Source organism: Aulonocara stuartgranti (genome assembly GCF_965226115.1).
Source record: "Aulonocara stuartgranti genome assembly, chromosome: 23".
NCBI lineage: Eukaryota > Metazoa > Chordata > Actinopteri > Cichliformes > Cichlidae > Aulonocara > Aulonocara stuartgranti.
In genome coordinates, this window is record NC_138958.1 from 20,386,902 (window position 1) to 20,413,774 (window position 26,873).

Sequence of the window (26,873 nt, forward strand, 5' to 3'; positions counted from 1 at the left end):
CCTTGCAGACACGCGAGAGCGCGCCTAGTTGATAGAGAGCACCAGCCTTCACACAGCAAACCGACACAGTTCCAACTGCCCTCACTTAACCACGTGCCTCCGCTTAGAGCTTCTCCTTTACGTAGTTTTTGCGCGCGCAGTTTCCGGCTGTGAGAAGCGTCAGGTGAAGCGGAAGTGAAGTGAAGAGGCTTGTACTGCTTACCTGTCGTCAGTCAAACTGACAGAGAAGAAACAAGGGAAAAAAAGTAAGTTAAAGATAAAAAAGTAATTTAAGTACACAAGGAGTTGTTTTATGTGTGTGCCTGCTGTTTCCGGTCTGTTCTACCTGTCTGCTCTACCTGGACACCTACAGGGTTAGGTTTAGTAAAAGAAGACCAGTTTTACCAGGAAACGTTCTTACAGTTTAATGTTTACTCCCTTATAAACGGCAGTTTTATTTTTTCTGGCTCCCAAACTGAAGAGTAGGACCCCCCAGAGGGTCACGGGCAGAGGGATATGTGGGTTAGGGGAATAAATATTTGTTTATTAAAATATGTGTACACAAAAAAAAAATACTTTACAAGACATCTGACAGTTTGTTCGGGTTTTTGTTTTTTTTAAAGATATTTTTCCATATATATATATATATATATATATATATATATATAATTAAACTTACATGCTGCCTATTTTGGCCTTGGCCATAGGGTTAGATTGGGTTGGGTAGGGTTGCTCATGTTGTGGAGAATCTGTGACATCTAATTAGTGTTAATGGGCTATCGTTAGCTGTTAATCAGCTGTGAGTGACTGCTTCTCTGTGCTGCTGGGTTTATGTTACGTCTGAAATTAATAAGATTAATTATACTAGTTTATTGCCATTGGACCTAGTCATATGTGACCAGAATCTTATGAAAAATAATCAGCACTTCGTTGTGGAGGTAACAGAAGCAAGAAATCTGTGCTAATTTCTAGCAAAAGCTCCTCATTTACATCTAAAACCTCTTTAAAGACAACCCAGCTCCTAAATAACTAAAACCTAAAGGACTTCTGCCAAAAATCTGACTGTTCTTATTAATGACTAACTAACCAAGACAAGTTAATCCTGTCTGATGACTATAGCATGGATCAAAACCATAAACCACTAGAAACTACTAAGAGGAACTCCATCATCAAGAACAGCCAGAGAACTGACCAAACCAAGAAACATTCCCAGCTTGACCATCATAACTGTGTTTTACTATCCTACATCAAACCATCGTGTTCACATTAAGCTATTTACCTTGTTGTTGTGAGCAGTTGTGATGTCATGCTCCTTGTATACCTACGCCCACTTGTGGTAACTGTAGCCTCTCTCATTGTATTAATCAAGCTAATCCACATACCTATCTCACTAGATAGGTTTGTGGATAAATGTTGCAATGACCATTATAAATAACACCAAAACTAAACTTAATTACAAAGCTGTTGTTTTGCTATTTTTTTTTGTCAAGTATATCAAAAGTAATGCAGAACCTATTAAAATATGATAAATTTATATATAACACGATCTAGTTCATGACACACATGGTGGAATTTAAGCTTCCTGTAAGCCATATACTAATCCAAGGTCTCAGAATTTTATGTTGGACTTCAGCTACATTTTCAAAATGCCATATTCCTGAGGTCATAGTAATAAATATTTTGATTAAAAATTTGAATGACATAGGTTAAATAGTTCTCTAGATATAGCTATTTAAAAAATAGCTCAATTGAAAGGCTTGAAAAGACTTGAAATTACCCCTTCAACGTTTTTATGAGCAAATCACAGGGAAATCACAGATCATCAGTTGACATGCAGTGACTTTGGAACCCTCCCTAGTGACCTATTTAGACATCTCTTTAACAAACTGTACCATCTTAAAGTCCAAAGGAACATTGTTGCAGGCATAAGGAACACCCATAGCCAACCAAAAAAACAATTAAAATCCTGTATAACCGCTCCAAAGATGAGTCAAACTTCTATGTAGATGATCACAGTCTAATTACCAGAACTTCTGACCAACAACTAGAACATAAAGGAATGTTTCAACCTCCTTAGACACTAATTAAACTTGCATGATTGACTAGAATTGTCTAAAAAGAGCAATAGAACTTCCATACACAGGTAGATTCTGTCTGAAAGATGGCTATAACTAACACCACCTCAGTGCTAGCCCTGTGGAGTCTAACTGAAGCCACTGGATTCATGTTCAGAATGGAGGATTGGGCGGTTTCTCGGAGTCAGTGTTTTCTCCATCAGTGCTGCAGGCTGTGATGGAGTCTAGGCGATGCTGCAGGAGCACTTGGCCATGTTGGCGTGTTGTTGGTCAGCGGCACGTTTGGATGTGCTGTTCAGGCTGTGTCATGTGTCAGGAATTTGCTGCTGCAGCAGGAGTGCATTTTAGCATGTCGGCAGACTGGTCACAGCTCTCTGACTCTCACTGCAGAGATTTCCTGGAAAGTCTTATGACATGTGACCTGAAGAAGAGTCATCTAATCTTAAAAATCAAATACAGAGAAAATGGGAAGAAAATTAATCTCTTACTGTTTTCAAAAGCAGAAATACAAATTCATTTTCTGGTATTAACTTTTAAAAATATATTTTTTAAATGTGAACACTGAGCTGCTGTTTTCAAATAAGAGTTCAAAGAATCCCCATGACTTGGTAGAGAATAAAACACGATCATAATGATATATGTGTGTGAATGATTCATATAATTCTTTCTGGAAAAGAATGAAAAGGTCCTGCACCTGCAGACTTATGTGTCATATGTGTTATCATCTACAGGTTTAGACATCCATCAATTAATATTATGATAAATCATTAGAGAGGTGTGTGTGTGTGTGTGTGTGTGTGTGTGTGTGTGTGTGTGTGTGTGTGTGTGTGTGTGTGTGTGTTATACTATATATGAGAAAGATTCTATTTTCAGATATTTTGTTATATTTATTTTCTCTGAGATAATTAAAACATTTTTGACTTTTTATTAATGTATTTAATATTTTAATTATATTTTATTTCATACTTAATATATTTTAGACTTTAATGTTTTAAGAGTAATAAGTTTTAAGACTTGTTTTAAATCTCTTTAAATACTAGAAAAAATTATTAATATTGTTTTTATTTAAATCTCTTTATATTTCAGATATGTTCTCTTTTTTTTTGTCTGTGAACAAATTTAGTAGTTTAAAATTTATATATTTAAATAATAGACTTAATTTTGATATTGTGAAAATCACATTTTATAAATGTTACACACAAATGTAAAAATTAGAGGGTTTAACTACACAAATATTTATGTTCTAAAAAATTTGTTTGTATTGGCAAAAGTTTCTAAAAAACAAAATTTGCTTTTACCACTGCAGTTACAGAAGTTTTGTCTGTTTTCTATTTTAAGGTAAATAAATCCAAATATAGAAAGTAGGGGCAAAAAAATATTCAGTGCATTAATTGGGTAGTCCTCCTTAATGGAAATTTATTTGGATATGCACATAAGTGTTGCTGACATTACACTAATGGATTAGTTATTGGCCAGGAAGCTGCGTAAAAAGGGAATTCCTTTTATGTCACAGAAAAGCTCATATCTGTCCTTATTTCTTCTTGTTCTGGACTGAATGTTCCTCTTCAGCTCGTTTCAGCCGTGAGCAAAATGATTGTTTTTTTTTTCTAATAAGTAAACATGTCCCTTAAAATAGTTATCAGCATAAATGAGCTTTTGAGCCTCACAGTGAAAGCGTAATGGGAAGTTTGTTTGCTGCAGATGGAGATAAGATACGATCAATTAAAGTGAACAGTGAGCTCATTGATGAATGTTACTCTTCGGTTTGTTGCCAGGATGATAACTTTTCAAGCTGTTGAGGAAGGTAGGGTGGAAGGGGGCAGCTTTGAATGAGCTGCTGATGCCTTTAATGAGCCATGTAATTTGGGTGTTTGCAGTGAGTAACCCAATCCCATCCAACCTGAAGTCTGAGGCCAAGAAAGCTGCCAAGATCCTGAGAGACTTCACCGAGATCTCCAGCAGAAATGGGCCAGACAAACTCATCCCCGGTAACAACCTGTCATATTGTCAGCTTTATATACTGAGGGCTAGTCCAGTGCTCTTTAAATACTTGGGTTTTCTAATATATTTTAAAATGTGAAGTATTTTACTGTAGTGTAGCTAAAAGTGTGTACTCTACCATATTTTTGTTGTAGCTCACGTAATAGCTAAGGCTGAGGGTCTGGCCATCATCTCTGTCATCAAGGCAGGCTTCATGATCACAGCCAGAGGAGGCAGCGGAGTAGTAATCGCCAGGCTTCCTGACAAACGTAAGATCACCACTCCTTCCATGCTCTGTAAAGGTTTGGAATTTTGCACAGGCAACTGTCGGTGTGTTTCAAAAAATATAAACTTTAATTAAGAAGGCTGCTCAGGTAAGTCACCAGATGCCAAAATATGTGGAGACTTATGTTGTCTTTCTTTTTTTCATCTGTCAGATAGAACAAAGCCGTGCTCGATCAAGCCACAATTGTTTTGCTCCTTCCAACCAGCACTTCAGCCTCATTGACAAATAAAATGATTCACTCACAAGCATCAAACTCCAGTCCTGAGAAATTAAGCTATTCCAGAAAAAAAAATTAAATGCGATTGAGGCATCAGCAGTACTAGCATGGTGTTCCGCAAAGCACGATTCTGAGTCCTCTATTGTTTGTTTTTACTTGTGGATATAACAGTTTGTTTTTCTACACAAAATAAATATGGTTTTGCAAGCTTGTATTTGTCTGAAGGATATAAGCACCAAAAGTCTGGAGAAATTGAAGACATTTTACAACAGAATTTAACATTTTTACAGCTTGCTTCAAAAAGTAGATTTGGTTTTTATAGCTAATTCCCCCCTTTATACAATTTTAGTGCTGTGAATTATAAAATCACCAGTTTAAATTGTATAAAGGCTTAAAGTTCACATTTTATGCCATTATGTTCTTTGAAAGATTGATAGTGGCACAGTGGCTGTAGCTACTAGCTGTCTGCTAGGCTTCATGTTAGCTAATTGGAGTCCAATTAAACCCTGGTCTATGTTTGTACTGTTGGCACCTTTTGGGGGCATTTCGAATCCAAATATCTGAGGAAAATTACTTGCTGTGCAGTACTACGAGGACAGTCCAAGAACTCTGTGCTAAAACTGTAGTGGAATTCTTGGAATTTATATGCTCTTATCTCTTAGCATGTGTCTGTGTGATGTAACAGTTGTACAAAGCAACTGAACTTCAAAAAAAAAAGATTGTAATCAATTGTAGATGGCATTTTGACAGTAGTATACTTTTATTACCCTTCCAAGTAAAGTCTTTGTATGTTTGTAGAAACATGTTGCTTCTGGAATTTATCTGCATGATTGATCTGAGTGACTGAATTATTATTCCTCTGTTATTTGATTGTCACAAAGTATAAGATGAGTACACATTTTTTTTTTATGTGTTCTAGAAAGTCTGTACTCTTTATTAGTAAGGTAAAGAGAGTTCAACAGCAGAGGTGTCATGTTGGAGGAGGAAATAATAGCTGTTTTTTAATCATGGATTTAGCCGCAGTCTACGAAGCAATTCTTGTGATTTGCTGCTGTTTGCCTGTTGTCCTGTTTTTTCTTCTTATTTGGTTCAGTTTTTGCTGTTTTTGATCTTCCTGAGTCTCTCAATAATCCTTTTGTTGTTTTGTTTTGTCTTGTGACATTTTGGGCTCCTGCGGTTAAAAACCAGGCCTCCCTGCAGTGTTGGGAGTGTGCTGTAGTCATCTGACACATCAAGCGTTTGATGTCAGTGAACTGGTCCGGCGGTGTTTGAGTTTGCCGTGGTGCCAGAACCCACCGAGGGTCACACGGGCCTTACTGAGTGGTGCCACCACCCCTGCTCTTCTTCTTCAGGCTCTTTTGTTGGTTTTCTGGATTTTCACATTAAAGGAGCAGTTCACCACATCTGAAAACACTGGCACCAGCAGTGTGAATAATCCATCCTGGCTTCAGCCATAAATATTATCCATGCTTGAGCTTTATTCTGTGTGTTTTTGTGTCTGCAGGCTGGTCAGCACCTTCAGCTATTGGCATCGCTGGTCTGGGTGGAGGCTTCGAAATCGGGGTGGAGGTATAATCCCAAATCTTATAATTTTATTTATTTGATTTCTGATTTGCGTTCCAAGACGAAACATTTGTATTTGTGTTGAATTTAGGGGTTCACAATAATTGCCATAAATGTATCAGTAGTGTTTTTAAAGGTTGTGAATGCAGCGGTTTGCATCACTGAGATGTCAATTTGTCCTTTAATGCACCACATCCCTTTTTGGAAAGCAGAAGTAAAAGCTAATTTTCTGGTCCCCCCTCAGGTGTCAGACTTGGTGATCATCTTGAATTACCGGAGGGCCGTCGAAGCCTTCACAAAGGGTGGGAACTTGACGCTTGGCGGGAACGCCACTGTCGCCGTGGGACCTGTTGGAAGGTGAGTCTACTCCCCACCTCTCCTAACACAATCTGTCTGTCTGTCTTTTAATTGCCTTGAATGCTTTCTGTTTATGTAAATTACAGCTTAGGTTTGATTGTCCTATTCTGCTTAGAGATTTATGAGACATTTAATGACAGTTTGTGTTTTGAGGCCTGAAGCAGATAGCCAAACTGTCTGAGGTGGGGGAAAAAAATCACCCGTGATTTACTTGAGAGGCCAATTAAGATGTTGAGGTTAATTTTAGAATAAGGTGGTTTCAGGGTGGGTTAACCGGTTTTGGTGCTCATGTATTGGCAGGTGTTTGTGGGCGTGGCGAGTTACATGTCAGTCGGTTCATTCTCAATAAATGTTACAGACAGACAACAAATGGTAGCCAGAGCTGAATTAGTTTGAAGAAGATGGTCAGTTGTTACAGTTAGTTTATGTGTGAGTGTATATGGTACTATGAAATTAGTCACATACACAGTGATTGAATAACCCGCAACCAGCTATAGTTTTACAGACACAGCAGGAAATAAACCTAAAGAAGACTGCAGGTCCTTGGAGAAACCAAGGACTGTGATTTTTATATATATATATATATATATATATATATATATAAATTCATTCCCCTATACTATGCTGGGGTTTTGTAGCCAGAAGTGGCCATCTTTGGATGAGAGATTGAAAAGCTAAGGTATCAACTAGCGCCAGCTAACTGTACTAGCAAGCTACATTACAGAGGTACAAACTGCTAAATAGTCATAACAGCCAATAAAAAGCTATAGCTTCACTCACAAAAGCTGGAACACAGATTTATTGGTCATTGAAGCAAGTTTTGCAGTTTTTTTTTATTTTGCTATTTGATTGTGTTTTTTGTTTTTTTGTTTTTTTTGGGGGGGGGGGGGGGGTAGTTATGAACCAACTTGCAGCTTGGTTTGTTTGGTTTTTGTTTTTATTTATTTCTTGTTTGTTTTTGTTTTTTTTCATCCAGTAAAACAAATCTGTGCTTGGAAAAACATTTATTTATTTATTTTTGTGCAGAAAAAATGTTTTTAAAATTAAAAAGAGCATAGGACCCAGGATCATGTTCTGTGAAACATATCACTAGTGCTAATTAACCGGTCATTAGGTATTAATGTTTTCAAATTCTGAAATTTTACTTGACCATTTAAACTTCACCTTTGCCAGTTTGATCAATAGAATAAATTCTGCTTGTTAGGAACGTGGAGGCTGATGTGGCTCTGCGGAGTACTGCAGCTGTGTACACCTACTGCAGGTCCAGAGGTTTGTTTGCAGGTATTTCTCTGGAGGGATCCTGCCTCATTGAACGCAAAGAAACCAACCGCAAGTATGGGGGGAAAAAACACGAATCAATCTGCTGCATGTCAGAAGTTTAACTAGTTCTCTCTTTTCCAAACAAGTGCTTGTCTTTAATCCAGTAGTGTTGTTGCAGATTCTACTCCCAAGACATCCGCGCATCTGCCATTTTGAATGGTGATGTGGAACCGCCGTCAGAGTGCTATGACCTCTACCACATCCTAGATGTCTACACTGAGGCCTACACCACCGACTGGACAAGCAAGAACTTGCAAACTAGGGTACGCAAACCAAAAGCTTAACTCAAAAAGGAAAGGCAGCTATGTGTGAAGTGAGGATGGTTTCAAATGATGCCCTAAATAGTTTCCAGTGTGCTCACTAAAGGGTAGGTGAGTGCAGGCAGCTCAGTTCAGCACACAGATTTTTCTAATACAAAGCCATGCTGTTGGAATAGAGGCAGTATGCAGTTTAGCATCCATCTAAAATACCCTGACAATTACTGTGCTTTATTTTTTTACATAGTGGTTCAATAGTGTAGTGGTTTATGCATTTGCCTAACAAACAAACAATGGAGACACAAATTAAGTGTAGCTCAGTGACTGTTATACTGAATGTCATGTGATTTTTTTTTTTTTAATTTATTTATTTTTTGCCTTTATCTAATATGCAGTACATAAAGTGTACATTTGTGTTTGTCTCCAGTCATCCGTTCGCCCAGCCAGACCACCAGCTCCGATCCAGTCAAAGCCACCAAGCTACTCCGAGGTGTCAGCAGCCAGTGCCGGTAAAGCTCAGAAATACAACTGTTCAGGTGCTATTAATTTATGGACGAAATTGTCTGTAATGGGGTGTGTGTCTGTGTGTTTTTGCATCTATGTGTCTGAGTACAGGAGCTGGAGTAAGGACTAAAAACACTCTCTACCCAAGTGTCTCTGTCTATAAATCTGAAACCTCAAGTGAGTTTTACATTAACTTTCATTATTTACTCCTTACCAGCTATTCTTTTTTTTTTTTTTTTTCTTTCATTGTCATTTTGTGAGGACCGCTGTGACTCCTTGAGCTCACTTTCAAACTCAGAGGCCTCTGACTTGGTTTTGTTGCCCATGTTAGTAACTGGTTTTGGGTCTGGAGAATTCAAATCAACCAATTAGTACAAACATATTTTTCTTTTCTTTGGGTTTTTGCTTGCATCTTATTATAGTCAGAATTTGTCATTTTTCTTTTTCTTTTTTTTTTATCCTTTTTGTTGTCATTTTGTTTTAAACCATTTTGCGTCCCATTTCAGGCAGATTTCCATGCCTTTTGTGGCCGTATTGTGTTTCTGTGGTCAGTTTGTGTCCCTTCATAATTGTTTAGCATGGCATTGTGGTTGTAATGGACGGCTTAACAACATCCTGGGGTTTTTTTGCTCGAGAAATGGTTAAACTGATGCAAAACAAAAAGAACAAAAGTTGTTCGTGCTCATTTTGTATCCCTTTTCTTTCAGTTTGTCAACTCTCCATGTGGTTGTTTAGCATCGTTTTCAGTCATTTTGTCTCCCATTTGTATTTACCTTGTTTTGTATCTTCATGTGGTCACATGGCACACCGTGTATTCAAGTCTGTTATTAACCCACGACCTTGATGCAGCCAGTACCAAAACCCATTAATAATCCTAGTGTTTTGTGTATGTACGTATGTGCGTGTGCATACTTCGGCAACACACACCTGTTCAAACAGGTACGTTGCGGGGACCTGACCCCTTTGTGTTGATAAAAGAGTCCTCCAAGGTAAATGATTAATTTTATGGTGAAGACGTGGTTTAAGGTCAGTGAGTCTTCAGCAAATTAATGTAAGTCAGTATGATTGCTTGTGCAGTGACATTAATATATTGTTATCAACTTTGGGGCTGCAGCTCTCTCTAGTGTTCACAGCACATATCTGCAACTTAAACTGCAGCGCTATTTATTTTAAATAAGCTCTTTATTTAAACACTAATGAATAAATTTTAATGGAGGAAGATGGAAAAAGAGCATTAGTCTTTCATATTTCTTGTTTGAGAACTTATTTTTATTAATGTTTTCACAGCTGTAGATTAATTTTCTCCAGATTCATTAGCCGTGACTCAAATTGATGTTTTGTTTCTCTTTCAGGTAAGTTTGCCTCCAGAAACTCTCAGATGAACGGTATGAATATTTGACACATCTCACACAAAAAATTAGTCTAGTTAACAAGAAAGTTGAGGTGCTGTGCAAAATTTAAATAAAAGTCAAATGAAATGATCTGCAAATTTCATAAACCCATATTTTATTCACAATAAAGCATAAAAAACACATCAAATGTTTAAACTGAAAAAAAAAAAAACATAAGCACATTTTATATTTGATGGCAGCACCTCTTCATTTAACAGTAGTCCATAAAACTAGGAATTGTGGCAATGTATTGCCTGGTAGAAGATTCTAGCTGCTCAGTAGTGCTGAGTCTTTTTTTCCCCCAAGGTTTAGCATTGTCTAGATAAAATGTGTAAAAATATATGTTGCTTTAAAACTTTTAGATACCTTCAGCACTGATGGTGCCTTTCCACATGTGCAAGTTGCCGGTTCCAAAGGCACTCATGTACCCCCATACCTCTTGGACTAAATAGTGATAAGGAGCCTGTTTATCAAAGTTCTCTTAAGTTCCCAGGTTGTAGTGCCCATATACTAGAATTTCAAGAATTTCAAATTTGGATTCGTCTGACCACAAAACAGTTTTCTACTCTGCCTCGATCCCCTTTAATTTAACTTTGGTCTAGACAAGACATGGATTATGTTCAGATTTGTGGATGGCACAGTGAGTGTTCCTTAGTCCTTGCAGTGATTTCCATGACAGCACTGCCACCTGAGGGCCTGAAGATCATAGGCATCCAATATTGATTTTCAGCCTTGTCCCTTAATTTTTTCCCAGATTCTCTTAAGCTTTTGATGTTTTTATGTAATTTAGAGAATGAGATTTTCTCATGATCTAATTAGATGAAAAATGTGCCTCCAGCTGTTTTTTTTTTTTTTAGTAACCCTTACTATTTCTTTCGTAACTAATTCAAAAGTAGCTTTTTTTCATGAAATAGTAAAATGTCTCAGTTTCAACATCTGTTTTCTATGTGTTATTGTAAATAAATATTAATATTCTGAATTGTACAACATAAATATATCAGACCTATGTTAAACAGTGAATTTGCAGTAAATTAAATCTGCTTTTGTCAAATGTTTGTTTTGTTTCTGTTTTACTTTCTTTGTTTTTGTTAATTGTAGATTGGGGATCATCAGAGGGTGGAGCCACTGGGCTGATGGTTGTCACAGCGACACATCCCTTTGCAGGGGAGCAGCCAGGTGACCTCAGCTTTGTTCCAGGCGACCGTATCACTGTCATCACGAAGACAGACTCCCAGTATGATTGGTGGGAGGGGCAACTGGAAGATGGTCGGGTTGGGATCTTTCCTGCAAACTTTGTTACATATTGATACTACTCTCTGGGTGTCTGACAGAAAAACATCTGAAAGAACCAATATTGGGTAAAATGAGTTTGGAACGTGGTTGTTCTGTTAGGCGTAAACACTCCACTGCATGAATATACTTGTAAATGAATTAATAATCCTTCGGTTTTTCACATAGTAAATGTAATATTGGAAATTTTGAAACATTTGTCAGACAAAATACATTTTGACATATTTCACAAAAATATTTTAACTGGCATTTTTAACCATTTCAAATGTTTCACATTTAATATTGAAGTACCACTGTTTGGTTGTTTCTTGGTACAAATTTGAATCACAAAAAGACAACCACTTGGATTAAATGAAATCAACTATTCCATTATTATTGTGATTATTAGTTTCATCATCATAATTATTATTATTTACATTTAGTTTGAAATTGATTGGGAACTTTAGGCTGGTTGCCTAAAGGCTGGCTGCCAACAGAAGCATTTGTTTGTTTGTTTGTTTTTCTTTTAGTTTAGTTTAGTTTCTTTTATAGTTTAAAGTCTTGATATTTTAAGATCAGTGGCACCACCAAAACTGCTGTAAAGTCTAAAAATTGAACAAAAAGTTGAAATTTAACTGTCAGCTGCTGTGATCAGGGAACTTTAAGGGGCTGTAAATTTCAACACCAACTGTTAGGCACTTTCTTTAGCTCTTTAAGTCAATGTGTTACAATTATCGTGGAGATGGTTATACTGACTTTGCTGCACGCTTGTTCTTTTTTTTTTTCTGCATGTAAATATGGTTATGCATGATGTTGTAATAATGTTAAATGGAGCGGGTTACAAGGTGGATGAAGGAATTTTTAAGGAGTTTAATATATGCATATCAGTTTAAATATTTTGTTTTTCTTCACTTTGCACTTTTTTAAAATGACATTTAAAGTATGAGTTTAGGGATCTGCTAATGTTTTAATCTTAACAATGTCTTCAGATTAATAATTGTGGTGTGGGTGGGTATTCTTTTTTGGGGGGGGCTTTTTCATAGCTGCAGTACAATGTACTGTTTGGATCCTATGCAAATGTTAATAAACCTTATGTGTTCTAAAATATGCGCTTGTTTTTATGCAGAGAGAACAACAGAAATTTTTTTTAAAAAGCTAACTGGGCTGACATTTGAATATTTCCTGCTTAATCTCACAGAAAAACATTACATTACTGAAATCCCTCACATCATCACAAATAGTCACATTTATTTAAAGTCATTGTCAATGACATCAAAGTAAAAACAATATTTATTTTTTTTATCACAAACTTGTTTACAGTAATACAATAATTTTTACTATTATGATTTTGTTACTGTGTATAATAATACATAGTGTCATAGTGTCTGCTCCTGTTATGGTCAATTATATTATATTTGCACAAATTTATTTAAAAAAAACACATTTAAAGATTAACACCCACAACAAAGGCACAATACTGTAACATACCTGCAGTTGTTAAAAACATTTAATTACATCTGAAATCAACATTTTTGTTGTTTTTGTCTGTTTTTAGTTTTAAATCTAAGAGAAACTGATACTAGAGATGATGAAGATACTCTAAACCTACTTGTTACCCTTGTGGCTCCTTTAACATGAAACAGCTTTTTTATTTTTTATTTTAAACTTTATTGGCAGCTTCACATTTCAGCTGTTTATTGTTTCCACTTCATAACACCCTGCTTCTGTCTCTCTTTGTTTCTTTGAGAAAACTCCAAGCAAACCAAAATGTGTTCCTACAAAGCATGTGACATTCACATGTCTGGGACAGGACCAACAAATGAAACATGGGAAAATAGTGGCATCTCCTGGAATAGTGGATAACATAGAGAATATACTTGTAACAACAACTAGTTACTACAGTTTGTGTACTCAGCACATCTATGGTACTCAATGGCCCAATGGGATGCAGCAGAATCCATTAGTGGAAGCTCAAACCTGCATTTGTACACTTGGTAGTGTGGAACTAAGTATTGTCTTTTTGTGTATACAAGCATATATTTGTGGTCTTTGGCCATAAATATATTGTAAGTATCAAACTCAAAATCAGACAACATGTAAAACTGGGATAGTGGCAAAAAAAAAAGACTGGAAACGCTACATAAAGCTAACAAAAAGAGAACAAGGAAACCACTAAATATGACCATTTTTCAAATATGTCCTTTTTTCCCCTTAATTGAGTACAAAAACAGGATAAGAATGAAATAAAGAGATGGATGAGTTTTTCTGGATGTTGTCATTTACAGTTTGTAACATTGTTAAAAGAGTCAGAGAAATCCCTGTAAAAACCAAATCTAAACGATTCTCATTAAATAGAGATTATGATTATGCACAGCACTGGCTCAAGCATACTTATTTCAAAACTAACTTAAAATGTCTTTTTACACTCATAAAACAATGAATGAACCCAAAACTGCTGATTAACAAACATAAAAGGAAATCAGCATTTGGTTCAATTTATTTTCACAATAATAAAAACGCAAAGTGGTAACAAATAGGAAAAAAAAACAGCATAAGAATAAAACACACTGCCTTTCAAGTCTTGGAAATCCTCCAACATCCTCTAAGAGGGAATAATTTCAACCTGCCGGCTGGTGTTTTCAAGGTATGAAGTTTCTCTAACATGAACTCATGTTTGTTTTTGGTCTAATTAATATCAAAGCAGTAACTGAAAGCTGCCGGCTGCATTCATATCAGCAGTGCTGAAATTGTGCTGTCTTTCTCCACAGGGAACGTTTCCACTTTGCTGGTTTGGCTGCTCACCAGTGTCCTGAAAAATCACACAGCAGGAGATGCTGTGAACGAGCCAGGCAACTCACATGTGATGTCATATATTTTATTTCTTTATATTTCTTTGTATTTTACAAATGTAGCTGTTTTTCTGAAAAACAAATGTACATCTCTGGGTTTTACAGCCATTATTACTGGTTTTTGTAAACTACTTAAAAAAATAAGAACGTTAAAGAAAGTTATTGCCACCAAAACGACCAAAACTCACTCTGTCCTCCAGAGCGCATCCATGGCAGGTTGGTGGGGCTGTAGCTGCCTGTTGCAGTCCGCCACAGAGTCAGGAAGTGGGACACCACTGGTTTCCGGCAGCAGCAGGCACAGTCCACAGCATATGATTGGTCCACTGCTGTAGATAACCATAGCAGCCAAGGAGATTGCTCCGTCAGGGTTTGCGGGGACGAGGGTGTTGACCAGGCAACCGAGCCGGAAAGACAGGTTGACCAGTGATAAACAGCGTTGCCTGGATTTAAAAACAAAAAAATATATACTCTTATTGAACAATGGCTAGAGAAGATTTCTGCTATGCTGTTTAATTGCCCCGACATCTCAACATCTAATCTCAGATGAAAAGTAGCTCAAAAACCAATAGGACCAATTAAATTTGCAAGACTTCAATATCAGCTAGAAGATCATACATAAACAAATCGCTCAACTAAGTATTGGAAGTAAGAAGCAGATGGTGTGGAAATATATGCTTAATGAGAGTAAACCAACCTTACAACTTTTGCTTTCAAGTTAAATCATACCTCTATAGGCTAACTTAATGTGTACAACTGGACGGGGTTTATGGTGCCCTTGGTTCACCATGCAACAAAAGAGAAGTTTCATACAGAAGATACATGTTGTTAAACTGATGTTTCGTTTCCAGAAACTGCTCGTCTGTGTACGTGAAAAAGATGATGGGTAGATTTCAGTTCACAACTATTTAGTAACCAAATTGCCAAAAAACAGAAAACTATAATCTGACTGATATTTTCGCTTTGGTAAGGACAACATCTGCCGTGGCTCATAACACAAACACTTTGTAACAGCAGAACCGGTTACCATCCTTGATCCATCCTTGGTCCAGGGGTCCAGTCCAGAGACTGCTTAGCTTAAGTGAAGTTTAGCAGACAGCTAGCAGTTACAGCTGTCTGTGTCTTTACCTACTTGTCAGTCAAAGAGGCCACGCCCCTATTTTTAAAAAACAGCAAATTTTTAATACAAGCGTTATAAGACATGTACCTCCACCCCCATAAGGCTGTTAGAAAGAGGTAAATTAAACAGGTTATAAACATGTTTATTTTGCAGTAAATCTGGACATTTTAAGTTTGAAGCCAGGCTCAAGTGAACATTAGAGGAATGTCTGCTTGTGGAAAACCTGCATTAAAGAGTGTTGTGTTGTTTTCTACCTGACCACAGTGGGGAACAGTTCAATGCTGTACAGAGTGGAGATAAAGATGGCAGCCAGGACGCAGAGTTTCCCCAACAGAGCCAGACTCATAACCAGCATCGGCGTACCTGCATCAGAGTACCAGTCTCAGAGATGGTGGTCAGATTTGATTGGAGGCTGCAAACTGCATATAGAATGATTCCACCTACTCCCACTAATGTTATGTTTTTTCTACCAATATTAAATACCAGTATTTTCTCCCACTAAAAATATTGATTAAATAGATTAAATAAATCGACTGCCTGGGACAAAGAGCAACTGTCATCAAGAGCTTTTAACACAGTCTCCTATTGTGGCGTTCAAGAATAGAATCCTAAGAACAGATGCTTTTCTAATGTTTTTATTTAATGTTGTGTTCATTTTAGTTTAATTTAATTTAATATTTAATGTCTCTTAAAAGTGATTATGAACTAACCTAAAATACTGAAAATGCGGAGGACTCACCATTGTACCTGGACAGGAGTAACGACACGAAGCAGGCAGCTCCACTGAGGAACAGAGCGAGCATGCTCATTGGCCGGCGTCCCAGACGAACCAATGGGACAAGCAAGCAGGGAGCTTCTGATAGCCCGGAAAAGAACTGGGCGGAGTAAACGCCAACACCGAATGAGCCGATGTTCAAACAAATTCCATAGTATGTCAAAGCTGATGCCGCACTGGAGGATGACAGGACATTTATTTATGTATTTATTCATTTATTTTATTATGTTTTTAATTTACCAATATTTTGTTTTGTGAATTTTAATTTTTGCATTTTTATTATTATTTATTTTCCTTTTATTTTATTTTCCTTTATTTTGTTTGATGGATTTGCATTTATTTTATTTATTTCACCTTATTTATTTATTTTATTGTATTTATTTTACCAGTATTTTGTTTTGTGAATTTTCTTCTTTTTTTATTTCACGTTCAACTTATTAATTAATTAATTAATTAATTTATTTATTTATTTATCTATCAAGGTTTCCTCTGGACTTGTAAGTGAACACTTTAAACAATGATGAATTTTAAAACAAAACTGTGACAACGTTTCTGATTAAGGTTTGTTTGACATAAACCTGTAAAAGTTTAACTCAGCATATTGAAGGGGTTTTTTTGTTGCTCAAACTTAACCACAGTTTGGTTGTACTGCACACAGAGTATTACACTTCCTCCATTTTGTTTCACAGTTTTCCGTATAAATAGAAATTAGTAAATACAAATTTACCCTCAGCAGCCTTTTATCCATCAAACACTCACTCAAGTGTAGGACTTTTAATGATATCAGCTTAAGGTTCCTGTGTGCCTGGTGTTATAACTCACACAAACCAAAGCTCCCTGATGACGAAATGCTGTTACTTCACACCGGTTGTTTATGTATTATATAACCCTGTTACCTTCGGCCACAAACAAGAGGAGGCTCAGACTTATTGAGAACAGTCTATTCTCGTTCCTTAAACTCCCTTATTCCAGTTTTACAAATTATTCTGCATGCAATACTAAAAGATTCATCTATCTATCTATCTATCTATCTATCCATCCATCCATCCATCCATCCATCCACACACATACATATATATACAGTGGAACCCCGACTTACGAAATTAATTCGTTTCTTTTGTAAGTCAAAATTTTCGTAAGTCGAAGCACCTTTTTCCTTCGCCTTTTGAGTGAGGCGATGCTGGCTGAAGACAAAGTTCTTGGTGGAGGCTGAAGAAAGCATACGTTTGCATGCACACATACGTACGTGTACATGTAAATAACGGTATGGAATTTAATTCTAAACACTAAAAACTAAAACTTACATTTACGTTAATTAATGTACGTACAGTATGTACACTGTGCAATGATATTTTTTTTAACATTTTTTTAAACTCACTCATATTTATGCCTCATGCCGGCCCCATTATGAATGAACAAAATGCTAATTGCAAACAAAAAGCACACGAAATAGCGCACTGCAACAACAATACGTCTTTCACGTGGAACAGCGAAACACATTTCGCAAACGGATTTCGTTACACGGGCATTTTGTCGTACCACGTTAATTGGTTAATTGCCTTCTATTATACAACTATATTACAAATAGTTAATAATTTTATCTCATATATTTAATATGAGATATAATTATCCAAATATTGTGACTTTAAATCTAATAATTTGATGTGAAAATATTCATATGTTTATTTATCTTTGTTATAAAGGGCTGTGTCCCATATGGAGCGTGTGCAGTAGGTACCTCACACAGCTCATGACAAACAATCGCATCAGGACAGTTGGGTGCTTCAAGTGGATTATGTCACTGGAGGCATGCTCTCCAGTCACAGGGTCTTCTCTCTGAGCTTCGGTGGCTTTCTGCAAGTCTGACCAGGCGGAGTCCAACAGCTGCACACAAACACAGCTGGATTATTTTATATATGTTTATTCATATACACACATATATATTAGGGGTGCAACGATATTCGTATCGATATTGAACCGTTCGATACAGTGCTTTCGGTTCGGTACGCATATGTATCGAACAATACAACATTTGTAATTTATTTTATCAATTTTCCTTCTGACGATGCTGTCTGTGTTGAGCGCTCAGTGAATCTGTGTTCGACTACTCCGCCTAGGCTGCACTGTCCAGCGCAGATCCACTGAGCGCTCAACACAGACAGCATAGTCAGAAGGAAGAGCGCAGGGCAAGCTAGCGAGACAGAAGTTAAGCTCTCCTTTTAACATGGACCTCCCCCACTCTCATTCAGATCTGGCGTTTGGAATTATTTTGGTTTTCATGTGACGTATGACCCTGAAGGTAAGCGAGTCATGGACTAAAGTAAAACAGTATGTTGGATGTGCCATGCAATGCTCAATTACATTGGTGTGAACTAGTATGTTAGCGCAGTTAGCTCGTTAACGTGTTGGCCGTCTAGCCCCATGCACGGGGCGATCGGCGGTAGCTCGTTAACGGAGATTTGCCGTGTTGTGGCGTTAAGGTCATTTCAACGAGATTAACCTGAAAGCACTAGCGGGAACACAACGAATATGACTGCACATTTACGCCGACATCATCCTAGTGCAAAGACAAGTGGAAGCAGACAAAAAAAAGCAAGCATGCTACTAACTTTAGGAGTCATTTAGACAGCTGTTAGCACATGATTCTCCTTATGCTGCTGAGAATATAGCCCAGAAGATAGCGGATAGTATAGCTTTTATTTTGGAAAGAGCCATTTCTCTGTAATAAACTCTCTTTTCCAAAGATGAGTGATTCCTCAATCAGATACAGGGCTTGCAATATCGCTAGCCCGACGTCCCGGAGCTAGCGATTTTTTTCAGACAGGCTACCAAAATTCTATCTCTTCCCTGCCCGTCGGGCTATTGTAGGAAAAATATATGTCAATGCTTTTGCATTCTTTCAGAAATGTAGCTGGGTAATTATGTCATTGGCATCGGTGAGCCACTGTCAATATGTGACATATTGAAGTCGCGTTTGAATTTGCGCTTGTTTTTTTGCTTTCACTTTGCAATCGTGCGAACTGTGTATAGAGAGCGACAGCACTGATCTGTGAGTGATGATAATTTGTGCACCAATTCCTCTGACATCGTCTTATTAATCGTTAGCTTACTATGCAAACATGACAAGTGAAATCTCCCGCAGCAAGCTTAAACATGTGAGAGGTTGATCGCGCAGAGAATCGCTGAAATTATGTGAGTGCGTGTGTAAAAGCATTTCAGTTCTGCTGAGCCAAATAAGACAGGTCAGGGTGAAGAAGTGACAGCCAAAGAAAAGCTTACCACAAAACGGAGAAGTTATGACAAATGAGACTATAAGGCAAAAAGAAAGTGCAGCTTTATGGTTTCATGGACAAAATAATTTCTGTGGCTGCGATATGATGAGCTAAATAACCAGGGCTGCACATAAGTGGTCCGCAGGTGTGCATTCGCTGTCAAAATAAAAAACATGCACAAGGGTTAGGGTTAAATTTAAAAACTGTACTTTTGAGTTAAAATATATATTTATAATTTTAATAAATGACAAATTAAAAATGCATGAACATTTTTTTTGTATCGAAAAAATATCGAACCGTGACACCAAAGTATCGAACCGAACCGAACCGTGAATTTTGTGTATCGTTGCACCCCTAATATATATATATATCCCACCTGATCCAGACTGAACCAGCTGTAAATTTTTGAATTTTAAGTTACTATACAAAAATCACTGATTCGGTGGCTATCAGCTTGGAAGCACTTACAAATGATCCAGCTGTTGATTCAAAACTGTTTGTTTGTTTTTTGACCTAATGTTTGAAAGAAAAAACTCCCATGAGAACAATCGATTTGTTAGTCTGTGTTTCTGATGCCAACACATTCAAAAATGCTGATACAGGGAATGTTTTTCACCACACTGAATCCCCTGTTATGTAATAGCTGTGCCGAAAAGCAGCTGCAATTTTTTCCCCCCTGCATGAGTTTGGAGCCTGTTGTTTTTTGTAGTTTTCAGTAGAAAAATTCTTCAAATGTTTTCAGGGTTCAGCTAGTTTAACATCTGGACTCTTCGCTGCTGGAGTACGAGTACGATGTGGTTTTGTCTTCCTGAAGAAAGCAAGGCCTTTGCTCAAATAGGCATGTCTGAATGACAGCATGTTCAGGCTGTCATTCAGACAGCTGTCATGTGATACTAACACCCCCACCCACCCACTCACTCCCCTATCATCAGTGATTTAAACTGTGTGCTGATAATAAGCAGTATGGTCCCAGAAGACCATAATTTCCAAAGAGAATCTCAGATTCTGGTCAGACCAGAGGGTGGTTGTCAGGTCAGCCTCAATCCATCAAACAATGGTTTTAAGCAGTGTTCCTGCACATTAGTGCTACAAGACGTCATAGACACCAAAGCTCTACAGCCTTTTTACAGACCACAGATGACAGAATTCATAAACAGTGGTCGACCCCTCTCCAGTTTACCTCTGATAGAGTTAGTTTCCTTGAGATGTTCTTTTAAGAGCATCGTAAAGAGTGACGGCAGAAGTTTTAATGCACCTTTCTCATTACATAACCTTTCCATCTATTGTTGACCATTTTCCAACTTATTTTAGAAGACCATCTGTTTCTTTATATCTTGCAGTTAAACATTATCAAACTAACACAAAGAGGAGCTGGGTTATAATAAGGAATAATCCTACTTGTTAACACAAGACATTTATGATTTGAAATGAGGCAAATGTTTGTTTACCAGGTCCAAGCGCTGGTTATCTGCAGGGCTGTTGCTCCGGTAACGGTCCAGGATATCTGTCCTCTTCTTTAACAACAGCCATCGGGGAGACTCTGGGATTGAACTTGAAGGAGAAAAACTGTTATTGCTTCCTTTATTAACGGTCTAAATGAGGCTACCACAGGTGAACAGGTGTGTTGGCCTACAGGTAGAGTGGCAGACAAATGATCTGAGGCAGAGCCAGTGACAGGTGCAGACGTGTCCAGGTAGGGTTGAGCCAGGCCAAAGGAGCTCCACCCATTGTCCCCAGGCTGAAGCAGAATGGCAGGAAAGCCGGCGGCCACAGCCGAGAATCAGGGGGAGTCCACTCCACTGCTGCAACGCAAACAGTTTAAAACAGTCTACAATTTAAATTCTGCAGGTTTCAGTGCTATCTTCAATGTGAACTTGCTCTCCAAAGCTTCTAAGATTTATTAGAGTAGCTTTACCTGATTTATTATTTAAAAACTACCCTTCTTTATGTTATACTGAACCTTGCTGAAGCCCAACTGTTTTAGCTCCAGTCCCTAAATGCCCACTTCCTTCTGATTGGCCAACTTAACTATACATACATTTATCTCATAATTTAAAACTCATCTTTAGCACACAGCACTGTCAGATAACATGCATAAGGAAAAAGATAATAAATCTATAATAAAAAGTCTCCATAGAGTCATCTTTAAACATAATGACTTACCTTAGTTAGCTAAGGTAATTAGAGTTAGATAAAATTAACTGATAATAATAATAAACAATGAATAATAAACCAAATCTCTGTCTGTGTGTATTTGTTTCTTTGACCCACAACACCACTTACAAAATGTGATCATTTCAAAAAGAAAAGGTGTTAAAGGTACCCCTCCAAAAGTTGATTCTGTTCATCTGGACGTAGCATTTTGTGGGAGAAACGTTTCGTCACTCATCCAAGTGACTTCTTCAGTCTCAGCTGACTGCAGGTTTCCCCAACCTTATAAACAGTACATTTGCATAATGACTGAAACCAGCCCACTGAAGGAACAATGGGCTGGGAGGTCAGAACTGACAATAAATGCTGAAGCAATGGATAGAAATATAATACAATAAATACAATAAATATTGAATTAGCTAAATTATAAGACCCTGAGTCTTCCTACACTTTGGGTCCATGACTTACTATGTAAAGGCTAGCTGCTAAATTAAATCAAAGCTGAAGGAATAGACTGCTTCCTCCAGTCTGCACATAACACTGTAGGGGTCAAAGGTTAGGAAGCTGCTGGAAGCAATCCTGCTTCATTAGGCCTCAACCTGGTCAAGATGGCTTTATCTGGAACACGTGCTTTTTATCAGCCTTATGTAAGTATGTCCCACCACGGTCCAATTAAAGTCACCATCCAGCCAGTGACCCAAAGCCCACTGAGGGCTGTCTGATAACGAACCACCTTCCAGCTCGCACAAAACACTGCAGGCTCCCCAACATACTTTGTGAGACACTTCTAAAAACATTTTGAAGTTGGATACTCATACATTTAACTGACTTTCTTTAATTAACTTATTAATGGTCAGAAAATGTCCAATGAAGACCACAGCTCAATATAACGGGATGAAAGTAGATCTGTGATACGACATTTTAATCATGCTTTTAGGTTTCTTGTGTTACCTAAACTGAAGGCGCAGATGTTGATGCAGCAGCAGCAGATTCCAGTCAGGCAGCGAAGAATAAGGAAGAGGAGTGGTTGAGGAAAGACAGCAGGAACGAGGCCACACACGGCGTGCACGCACATGGAAATCAGCAGTACTGGACGCTTTCCGTACCTGCACAGAAACCATCAGCGAGATTTTTCTTGTTTGAAGATGAGTGATGACTAATGTTTGTTTTAACTTAAACTTGACATATACACTACAAGTCAAAAGTTTGGACACACCTTCTAATTTTTTATGTTTTTTCTTTATTTTCATGACTATTTACATTGTAGATTCTCACTGAAGGCGTCAAACTATGAATAAACACGTATGGAATTATGTAGTGAACAAAGACGTGTGAAATAACTCAAAACATGTTTTATAGTTTAGATTCTTCAAAATAGCCAACCTTTGCTTTGATTACCACTTTGCACACTCTTGGCATTCTCTTGATGAACTTCATGAGTTAGTCACCTGAAATGGTTTTCCAACAGTCTTGAAGGAGTTCCCAGAGATGCTGAGCATTTGTTGGCCCTTTTGCCTTCATTCTGCGGTCCACCTCATCCCATACCATCTCTATTGGGTTTAGATCAAGTGACTGTGGAGGCCATGCCAACTGGTGTAGCACTCCATCACTCTCTTCTTGGTCAAATAGCCCTTACACAGGTGCTGTTAACTTGTGATTTCTGAGGCTGGTGACTTGGATGAATTTAACCTCAGCAGCTTTCTTGGGGCGGTCCTCATGTAAGCCAGTTTCATTGTAGCGCTTGATGGCTTTTGCAAAGCACATTTAAAGTTTTAGCAAATTTTTGGACCCACTGACCTTTAGTAAGTGATGATAGACTGTTGTTTCGCTTTACTTAGCTGATTGGTTCTTACCATAATATGAATGCTAACAGTTGTCAAATTAGGCTGCCAGTTGTGTACCAACCTGACTTCTACACAACACTGATGGTACCAACCTCATTAAGAAGGCAATAAATTCCACAAATGAACCCTGACAAGGCACACCTGTGAAGTGTGACTACATCATGAAGCTTATTGACAGAAAGCCAAGGGTTTGCAGCGCTGTCAATAAAGCAAAGGGTAGCTACTTTGAGGAATCTAAAATATAAGGTCCAAACTTTTGACCAGTAGTGTATTACAGACTGTCAAGTGTTGTGTTGTACCGGTCAGATATGGCTCCTCCAAACAGAGATCCCAGCAGCAGACCAGTCATGAAGAGCATCTGACCATAAGACAACCAGTCTGTCCAACCACACACTGACTGACACACACACACACACACACACACACACACACACACACACACACACACACACAGGCAAATATAGATGTTCAAGTCCAGAATACACTCAGAGAACCAAAATATAAGATGCAATGAAACAAGTTTCACAAAGATTAACTTTTCTGTTTACAATGAGAGACATGACGTGTATGTGTAGCTGTGGGGGTTTATTAACTTGGCCATAATCAGTTTGGATGTGTTTGGATGTGTTTTACTAGTTGAATAAGAACTGAATCAAAAATCCTTTTATCCTGTTGAGACTTTTCAAAATAAACTGAATCACGTGGAAGATGCAGAATATTTACTGATGAAAAGCAAAAAAGAGCCGTCAGGTGCTAAAAAATAAACCTTAGACTCAAACGTTAGAACAGGCTTTTCCCCGCAGCACGCTGTGTAATAATACTCACAAAGAAAACGGCAGCCGTTAAAACTTATGTCTAAAATGTATAGTTTCATGCATCGGTTAAAACACTGGACTCTAGGTACACGACGCCCAGCTGGAAACACTTCACGCAAGTCGAGCTGCCCGAGATTCACAGAATTTACAGAGAATGTTAAATTTTTGTGATTTATATCGTTATCAGGACGATAAATGCCTTATCAGGATATGAGATTTTGGTCATATCGCACAGCCCTATTCAGCCGGGTTAGTAATCCGTGGTATGTTGGTCTGCTTTGGATTTCCGAGTGGGAAATGCAAGTTAAAGGGGCATTTCATAAAAAAAATTCCAATTGCAAACTCAGAATTTGTGACTTCTAACATATTCAGGAATGCACCTACATGCTGTACATTCCAAGATCTTCCTCTTCACCTAGAAAACTGCAGTGTTTTTCAGACCATTCTCTGTAAAGCCTAGAAATGGTTGAGGGGGAAAATCCCAGAAGAGCACAACACAACAACCACATTCAAATTCACTTAAATCACCCTTTCTTTTCGATTGTGATGCATAGTTTGGTGCTGGCCCAGCAAGTTGTCTGGACCATGTCTACATGCGTAAATGCATTGAGTTGCTGCCACTGGTTGATCAGAAATTTGCTTTAATAAGCAGTTGAACAGGTGCATTTGGAAGACGGAACTAGCAAATTTTTGATTCTGTGCTTGAAAAATACTGAAACCTTTCTTGGATTTCCTAGATAGAGGTCCAGACATGACTACAAATGTCTATAACGAGTTAAAAAGATTACAACACGTGCTTATGCTAAGCATGGCTAAATTCAGTTACGATTAATGACAGACGATTTACAGAAAATTAGCTTTTTTTACTTTACCCTCAGAAATGGTTCATTAACAGCTTCAAGTTGATCATTAACACCATGTTAATCTCTAGAGTTGCTGTTATGTAATGCAGATTACTGTCCAGTTAGCATGTTGGCTGAGACTTTAAACCGATCATTTAATGTTGAAACAATGTTTGGTGAAAGAGGCCCCAAGCTGGCCTTTCAGTGGTGTCAAAAACTGAAAGTTATATAACTAGAAAATCTAAAGTTTATTAATTGCACGTTTTTCATTTCATTACAGTTCATTTCTAATGTGTCTGAAACTATATTTAGGCCTACACTTTAAACCATGAGATAATTATAACAGTAAAGGGAATAAGAAACACGCACTTAAAAATATCCCCAGGTGTTGCACCATCACAGTATTCATGACTGTGTTACAACTTCAGACCTCTCAATGAAAATAATCTTCACTCACGTCTCGGATCCCGCTCTCTGTCCTCCAATCGGCGTCGTCCTTTAAAACCTTGCTGAGCGCTGATTGGTTTTCCTCCTTGTTCGGTGCCAACTTTTCAAGCCACGAAGCAAACGTGCCAGTATCATTGCCATGGCGACATGTCTCAGCGACCACAGCGGTGGTGAAAATGTCCAGAAAAAAGAGGAAAGCCGTGAAGAAGAAGATTAGAGCGAGGCGCCAGTAGACGGAGAGCTGCAGCGGGGACATGAGCGGGCCTGTCTGGTCTCCCACAAGCTGATTCATCCTGACCTTTACCATGCTGGAAACTTCAAAACTCACAACTTTGAACTCTTCAGGAGCTCCACATGTTGTTCCAGCAGACCTCTGAGCAGCGCGTGCCGGTCAGGTCTGAACAGCTGCTGCTGTCACAAGAAAGTGGTTGACCTGTCAAGCAGGAGGCGGCTTATATTCAGGGCCAACTTTATTACGCCTTCTTTTCTCCATAAGGCCCGACAGCGGGGACTATTTTCAGTACAGCGGTACAGCGACACCCGGAGGTCATGTGCGGTCCGGCACCAGGACCACCTGTACTGGAAAAGAGAAGGTACAGCCAGAGGCAATGAAAGAAAATAAATTAAGCTCTGCAGACAGTGGAGAAAATTACTGAAGAAGGAAATGAGGGGTTTTGTAAAAGTAAAGGAGGATATGGATGCTGGAGAAAAAAAGAACCAAGACAAGGGGTGATGTTTAAATAGAAAAAAGGATGATGAAAGATGGAGTTTAAATAAAAAGGGAAAGATGATGTAACACTTACTGTGGAGCATAAGACTGCTCCGTTCCAGTTTTAGTATTAACTCTTCAGTTAATGTCCGACACCCTGAGAGTCCACAGGTGAGGCATGTTGGATAGGCATCATAGATGTCATACCAGGCTGCTGATAGTTAATATTATCAGTATTTGACTAGCTGACCACAGGTCAAATGCAGCTTGCCAGCAATGGTGTTTAAGCATCTAGAGGCCCATTTAAAGAGCTAATGTGGCATCCTACACCCGAAACATGGCTGAGAAAATCTAATCGATATCAGCTCATGTTTTGAGAGGGATGCAGTTACCTAAAATAGCCTTTTACAACTCTAGTGCCTAAAAGCACCAAAGTTTAATTATACAAGCTTTAAGGGGTGTCCATGTAGAAACACGCAAGCAGCAATGCGTGGGGGGGAAAAATACATTTTTTCGTTTTTACTCTGTCATATATGATGATGTGAAAGCTCTACTCTCTTTTGTGTAGCTGCTGTAGAAGCTTTTTTATTCCCTGCATCGTCCACAGCTATGGAAAAGCGTGTGCTACACCTCCTGCGTTGTATTACAGATAACTTATCAACAAATACGCCCACTTAAAAACAAATGTCCTCACACTTTTGTCATATTTACATTTATTTTTCAATAAGCACTTGTGAAATGCACAAAAAGTACCTGACCTTTGATTATGTAAACAAACATCATGAAAGACAAATTAGTTAGTTTTTTTTTTTGTTCATTCTGATTATTTTAACAGCATTTACTAACTCTCCTAA

At 38.0% G+C, this 26,873-nt stretch overlaps 2 protein-coding genes across 6 annotated transcripts; one reads left to right on the forward strand and one right to left on the reverse strand.

Annotated features, from left to right (window-relative positions):
* On the forward strand, positions 1 to 12,170 carry sh3yl1 (SH3 and SYLF domain containing 1). The gene is made up of 11 exons (XM_082524779.1): positions 1 to 245; positions 3,932 to 4,042; positions 4,190 to 4,303; positions 6,042 to 6,106; positions 6,345 to 6,457; positions 7,662 to 7,790; positions 7,896 to 8,040; positions 8,462 to 8,543; positions 8,650 to 8,715; positions 9,891 to 9,923; positions 11,028 to 12,170. Coding segments are annotated over exons 1-11 (1,068 nt in total). The 5' UTR covers positions 1 to 244; the 3' UTR covers positions 11,237 to 12,170.
* Positions 11,961 to 26,673, reverse strand: LOC309700869 (solute carrier family 22 member 13). 5 transcript variants are annotated; one of them, XM_082524757.1, is made up of 10 exons: positions 25,321 to 26,673; positions 23,506 to 23,603; positions 22,314 to 22,468; positions 20,845 to 21,013; positions 20,660 to 20,762; positions 17,678 to 17,823; positions 15,904 to 16,115; positions 15,419 to 15,527; positions 14,236 to 14,487; positions 11,961 to 14,007 (listed from the first exon to the last, which is right to left on the reverse strand). In XM_082524757.1, exons 1-10 carry the CDS (start codon positions 25,615 to 25,617, stop codon positions 13,926 to 13,928), a joined length of 1,623 nt encoding a protein of 540 aa, XP_082380883.1. In that variant the 5' UTR covers positions 25,618 to 26,673; the 3' UTR covers positions 11,961 to 13,925. The 5 variants fall into 5 exon arrangements, with proteins under 5 accessions (XP_082380883.1, XP_082380882.1, XP_082380885.1 ...); XM_082524756.1 differs by having other exon boundaries at positions 11,961 to 14,032; XM_082524759.1 differs by having other exon boundaries at positions 11,961 to 14,032; positions 23,506 to 23,599; positions 25,321 to 25,398.
* Positions 26,674 to 26,873: the final 200 nt, after the last annotated feature.